Genomic DNA, 6,959 nt, shown 5'->3' on the forward strand with positions numbered 1-6,959 from the left:
ACAGTAAAAGGGTATATCACAATAGTTCAAGTTAATTGGACGCAGTGATTCAACACCCGACAAAGAAGAAGAAGAGAAAAAAAAATCAATCTACAGTATATCGGTGATTTCGTCCCATTTTAACGAGTACGGTAATTTCATTCACCGAAAATATCTGTAAAACGGATCCAATACCGAGTTCGGTAAATTATTACTGAACCATCAGTAAATTTGAACTGTCAACTCCGGCCTCCGACAGAAAAAGTCAAATACGTAGTGCAATTCTCCTGAAAGGCGCAACGAAGGCGATGGGTTACGAAATTAGCGTAATAATTCATCATAATCCATCAGAAACTGTTGGTACGTATTCTTTAGTTCTGTGATTAGCAAATGGAGACAGATGTTTCAACAAATTCGTCGTAGTGGCAGGCTTGATAATTCTCCTCAACATCATCAGAGTTCGGTGACATACTCTAGAGCAGCGTGCTGCCAGTGCCTCTTTGCGAGGGAGCCAAAAAATGCTATGCAGCGAGGCAACGATAAATGAGCGAGGAAGATGCAGCACAAAAAAAAAAACCGAGTTAAATTCCATCAAAAAAGGGTGCTCTCACAACTACCCGAGGACTGTCTGTTCGGGCGGCAGACTCGAGAGTTCGTTTGAAGTGTGAGTGATGGTGAGCATCGCAACGAGAGAGAGAGAGTGTCTGAAAACTCGAATCGCTTGAGGATCTGTGTTGAAAATTTTGAGTTTATTTTTTTCTCCTCAGAAAAACGGCAAAATCACCTCCTCTTTGCCTCGTAGAGGAGTTTCTATCAAGCCTGCGTAGTGGTAACGTGCCCCAACTAGAGATCGGGGAGTCGTGAGTTCGATTCTCACTGAGAAGACGTTTTACTTTTTCGCAAATCTTCACATCAATTTGTCCATCTAATCCAATTGCAAATTATATGTAATGTTTAGCTTTTCGGTAGTTGTTAAACTTCCACTCGGCTGGTTGGCCGTAAACCACGATTTATAATTAAAAACAAGTATAACATGAACGTGTTATTAATTTTGTGCATCAAAACAAGACCTTCAACGAAATTCCAGTATCTATAGATCCAGCGCTTAAAAATAAAATTGTGAGAATAAAAAATATATTAAGAAGCAACAATTTAATCAAATGATAAATATTTCAAGTATTTATTTGGTATATACATCTCCGGCATTTAGAAAAGTGTTCAATAGCTTTTTATATCCACATACTAAAAAGTAGGCTTTTTAGTATGTGGATATACCGACGTCGGTAATTTATTTACCGAAATCTCAACAGCTGAACAGTCGGTAATGCGTTCGGTAAACGAAAAAAGTACCGAATGGTCGGTAAACTGTGATTTGCCATGAAACGTCAAAAATTGCTGACCGCTTCGGTAAATTTTAGGTCCACCTACACGGAGAAAACGAATTACTCAAAAATAAGTTTTTTTAAACTCAAAATTAAGTAAAGGCAGTCGAACTGAGGAAATGGGTGATTTTAATTCTGTCAAATACGTATATTCAACCAACTTTTGAGTTGTTCAATGAAAACCCAAATTTGAGTAAAAGAAGACTTGTTCAACTTTTAGCGCTCTTTGCCACAAAGTTTTAAGATTTGAACTTGCGTACTTTCTGAGACGAAACTAGTTGAGGAATCTAAGATAATTTCATTCAAACATATTACTGCTGGTGTTAATTGTAAACAACATTGGTTAAACGGTCTTTTTCTCTTTCAGGAATTCAGTTATTAATAGATTGTTGTTGATGCACGATTTTTGGAATCAAGGACAGTCGGTTCCCGATAAATTTACTACACTGCAGATAGCTGTCGAGTTTCTTTTCGCCGTTCCTGCCACCCACCGTACACGATTTTCGGCACCAGGAGCGGGTTGTATGTTGTAATGTATCCTTACAATATAGCACTGATACCGTGTTTAATTAAAATAAAAGGTTTTATCTGCTTTATCGTTCAAATTGAGTTCTATTTATTTTCATTTATCGCAAAAAAAATGACATCGTTGTTTTATTTACATTTCACATCGATAAAAAATACCTATTTTTGAGTATTTACACTCAAGGCAGCATTAGGTAAAAATTACTCACTGGTAGAATTCGGTGCGGTAACCCAAATTTGAGTACTAGGCTATTTACTCAAATTTGGGGTAACGCACAAAGTCGCCGGGTTGGGTAGGAATAACTCAAATTTGAGTACTTTGCTCTCCGTGTACCGATCTAAGTATACGGTAATTTATTTTTTTTTTTTTTTCCCGCTTCGTGCCCCAGCTATTGGATCCATGAAAAACAAAAAACATTATCCATTTGATGCAATTTGTATTACAATATTCGTTTATTCCTGTATCCATTTTACACGATTAAGTATAATATTTCCACCAGTGCCGCACTTTTTGCCAGTCCTCTCATTCCGATTTCGACCTCCATGGTGCTCGATGAAAGAGGAGTGAACGTTAGCTTCTGGAAAGGAAACACCGACGAAATTGTAGAAACATCTGTCTCCATTTGCTAATCACGGAACTAAAGAATACGTACCAACAGTTTCTGATGGATTATGATGAATTATTACGCTAATTTCGTAACCCATCGCCTTCGTTGCGCCTTTCAGGAGAATTGCGTTGCACTACGTATTTGACTTTTTCTGTCGGAGGCCGGAGTTGACAGTTCAAATTTACTGATGGTTCAGTAATAATTTACCGAACTCGGTATTGGATCCGTTTTACAGATATTTTCGGTGAATGAAATTACTGTACTCGTTAAAATGGGACGAAATCACCGATATATTACGGTTGTTAAGAAAAATTTCCGGTTTGCGGTAGCCGCAGAGTTCTACCGCAGCTGTCAAAGTTCTACCGCAGGCTTCGAAATCATTCCATCATTGAAGCAAACAATTCAATCATAGTATGCTTGAAAGAGAAAACGTTATGAAAAATAGCAACAAATAACAATCATCAAGACGGTATCCAAGGTATCATTGAAGCCTACTGATGATTTACCAGTGCAAATCAGTGATGTGACAGCTGCGGTAGCTTTTCGTTGAACCGTAAAACGGAAAGTTTTTCCTAAAATTGCAATACTGTAGATTGATTAACAAATTTCGGTAATCTAGCTGGTAATTACCGAGACAACTGTAATATTTAAAATTACCAGTCTGTTTCGGTAAATTGCTTTACCGAACTCTGAAAGTCTGTTTGAGTGTGTATGTCTAGTGATCCAGAAGCTTGAGCTTGAGCTTGATTGGTCGCCCGTGGTTGCTACTCCAGTATCGCCAGATCAGCTGCACTTACACAAGGAATCAACCAGATGACTGCTTGGGATTAACAGGCACCCTCAGTGTATAAATGCCGGTGATCTTCTATTTTTAGGCAACACGTCAGAATGCAGACCAATGAGGGAAGGGGAAGAAATTAATTATGCTTCCACGGTTGACGGTATATACCACTGCGTCAACGCCAGTTCATGTGGGAAGGGTGAAATGGTGGGGTAATTTTTATGGCAGAGAGGCTTGCTGGTTTGGTTAGCAGACTGCCTATGTATCAGGCGTAAAGGAAGGCATGCTATAATGATGACGAATGGAAGCGTAGGGAAACGGTTTATTTCTGTCCGTATCGAGTTCTAGCAAATGCTATGAACTGTGATAGATACATCAACTGTGATATATTAAGAGTTGTAGATAGAAACAAGTGATAGATACAACTACAAATTACGAGGAAAGGGACGGGCCTGGAATTGAACCCATGAGCTTCTGCTAATGAAGCAGAAGCAGTAGCCTTTAGACCACCAACCCCGTCTTAGATATGTCTAGTGATCCAGAAGGGATAGAAAGATCGAGTGAATCAGTCCAAAATACTCGAATACTGAATTACTGCAATATGGAGTGAATCAGTCCTGAATCTATCATGCCTATATGAAGTGTATCAAACCTGAATCCGTTGAATATGAAGCGAATAATGGACCAAAATCTGAATCACTTGAAAACTAAGTACATAAGCCCATCCGTACTGATTTAGCAAGACATGTACCCATTATGTTCAATTCTGAACCACCTGAAAATGAAGTGAACCTTAGAGTATACCGACCTGAATAACTTGAATATGACACAAGTTAGCCCTGAATCACTTGCACACGAATCAGTACTCAAGACTCGACCTTTCTACCACAAGATAGAATTAGGAAGTCCGGTATCCTTAAGCTGCTGAACAACTTTGTTGTACACCACATATTTATAGTATCAAGAATGTTCCTGTTTTGAGGTGATGCTAAACTTGCATTTTTTTAATTCAAGCTAGTCCTTATTTTGTAGTGTAGATAACAGCAAATTTCCATGACTGATCATTTCCTTCTCCGCAGATCAAGCTCAACGTCCAAGCCGACGCCGTGCTGGGAGTCGAACAAGGACGTCTTTCCCCGCCCAAGCGGTAACCTGACCGACAGCGAGAAGGAAATCCAACAGCTTCGCGGAGGAACCCGCTCGGAAGGTCGTCGAACCCCACGCCTCAAACGAGGAAGCACCAACAGTCGAAGTGTTACCTCGATCACCTGCAACAGTGAGAAGAACCTGGACTCACTGTACCTCCGGGTGGCGAACCAACCGAAGTCCATCGACTCCCAAACCCAATTTGCTCAACTCAAACTGACGACCAAGGTGCTTCAGGGTAGTACTCAACAGCCTCAAATAGAGAAGAAGCTATCGGGAAACGGCAGTGAATACGGCCATCTGCCGTCGAAACAACCGCTTTCGCAGCAAAATCCGTTCCACCACCATCACCACCACAAGATCTTGGTTAAGAGCGGAAGTGGCGGAAGCGGGGGCAGTGGAGGATCAGGCGGAAGCAGTGTCATCAATGGTGGACACTACCATAAGACTGTTAACAGTGCTAGCTATAACAATGGGAATAACAGTAACGGAAGCAACGGTAGCTGTAGTAAGGTAATAAACGGAATTGGTAACGGTAATGTAAGGTCGACGACGACAGCAACAACGGCAGCAGTTCGGCAAACTTTGCTTGCTATCACCGATAACTATTGTTCGGAATCGGTGGCCGTACAGAAGGGAGACGTCGTAACGCTGCTAGCCTGCAAGGAGTACCAGGAGAAGGGGTTGAAGAATTTCAAGCAGTGGTTCTTTGTGCGAACCCGCGACGGCCACGAGGGATATATTCCTGCCGAGGCTGCCGGACATGGTTTTCTTTAGAGGTTATAAGCTATAGGTAGTTAGTAGGAGAGTACTATTAGGGTATACAGTTGACTGGTAGATGAAGCGTTGTATAAATTATTAGTTGATGTTCGCGTGTGCTCGTATAGCTTTGTAGAATGTTGGGCTTAAACGTTATCTGTTCGCAACCAAATGATATCTAAATTATGCATGGAAAATAAAAGAAGAAAATATCGAGGAGTGGTTGAACGATATTTTATAGATGACAAATCCCTTCAAAATGCCCAGAGAAACTATGAGATAAGGTTTTACCTTAATGTAAGTATTGATGCCAAGCCTTATAAAAAAAGCATGAAATGTCGAGAGATCTGGTGTACTCTCGTGCTGTCGGATGTTTTGCATTACGTAAAGCGTAGCACTGCTTGCATATTTTTAATCTTTTTTCATAACATATTAATCTTTTTTTATCCTTGTTAGGATCCATGTTTTCGATAATGTTGAAAATTTCTTTAAAATGATCTTTTATTTCGATGCTTGTCTAATAATTTTTCGTGCAACAAAATGACCCTGACGCTCTTTTACGCGAGGAAGCAAAGGCTGCTGCCAATCGTGGTCAGTATTTTCGAATTTGGTGCATTTAGGAATATGGAGATTTATGGTTTCTTCGATCCACGATCCGCGACACTGTGTTATCGTGCTACGCAAGCGACGCATAACACGATTGATTCTGCATACATCACCCGCCTCGCAAGAGCAAGTGACGCGAGCAAAGGATCAAACACTACTCTGGGGATTTATGGATTCCTTCCAAATCGAAATAAAAGGAGACTGCCGCTGTTTGCTTGAAACCCTAAAAGATCGCGAACTAATTTTCAATCATTTTGGAGAGAGCACAATTGTTTCACTTACTACTACAAAGGGGCTGTCGATTAATTACGTAAGGGGTTATGGGGGGAGGAAAGGATTGAGATTTATTACGTGTCATACAATTTATTTTGGATTTTCATACAAAAAACCTTAACATGGAGGGAGGGGGGTGGTTGAAAAATCCCGAAAATTGTCTTACGTAATTAATGGACCGCCCCAAAGCTGAACCTTTGTTCATGGTCGTATGGAAATGTCTCCCAAATGACTATAAAACACTTGAAGACAGTAGGGGAAGTGGTGGTAAAATGAACAGGGATGGTAAAATGAACACCGTGCCTTTTATCGAGAGATAACAAATTTCAATGAATTTTTATCACGCACGGACGATTAAGAGCCTGAATCGGAGTTGTTCTAAGATTTTAGAAAACCACGTTTGAAAATTGAAACTGACGTAACTTTTGACTCGGAGGTCTTTAGGTTTTACATTGACGATAGTCACCGTTATGATATGATGTAAAATCTGATGCCTTTGGATTTCTTTTTAAATGGGTTACAATCCTTAACGGATATATTTTCGAGAATGCAATGAAAATTTTCCAAAATTTTTGTTTTGCTCGCGTTTTTTGCATGATGTTCATTTTACCACCAGCAGCTGTTCATTTCACCCACATAGTGCAAGTAAAATAAACATTTGCATCGATTTTTGCTAGCAATGGACCGATGCACGCGTTCACTAATTTGACGTTTGAGCGGTGCCGAATTCACTCGTTGCCATGGTCACGTAAAAAACACGGTACCGCTCAAACGTCAACGGGTGAACTCGTGCACTGGTCCATAGAAATATATGAAAATTTAGTTGCTTTAGTCTGAATTCATTTCGTTGCCATAAATAACATTCCATGGGGTAGGACACTCATTAATATTGATATTAAT

The 6,959-nt window shown here is 40.1% G+C and overlaps 1 protein-coding gene and 1 long non-coding RNA gene across 3 annotated transcripts in view; one reads left to right on the forward strand and one right to left on the reverse strand.

The window, feature by feature from the left end:
- Window positions 1-5,382, forward strand: part of LOC5568106 — a 106,944-nt gene extending 101,562 nt beyond the window's left edge. For both annotated transcript variants that reach the window (XM_021840949.1, XM_021840950.1), the window contains exon 4: window positions 4,355-5,382. In XM_021840949.1, the coding sequence (XP_021696641.1) occupies window positions 4,355-5,198 (844 nt within the window). In that variant the 3' untranslated portion in view covers window positions 5,199-5,382. The remainder of the gene's footprint in view (window positions 1-4,354) is intronic.
- On the reverse strand, window positions 2,365-2,811 carry LOC110675583. Its single transcript, XR_002499627.1, has 2 exons — window positions 2,540-2,811; window positions 2,365-2,464 (listed from the first exon to the last, which is right to left on the reverse strand). It is a non-coding gene; the product is annotated as an uncharacterized LOC110675583 (long non-coding RNA).
- Window positions 5,383-6,959: the final 1,577 nt, after the last annotated feature.

This window comes from Aedes aegypti, chromosome 2 (genome assembly GCF_002204515.2).
Source record: "Aedes aegypti strain LVP_AGWG chromosome 2, AaegL5.0 Primary Assembly, whole genome shotgun sequence".
NCBI classification, from domain to species: domain Eukaryota; kingdom Metazoa; phylum Arthropoda; class Insecta; order Diptera; family Culicidae; genus Aedes; species Aedes aegypti.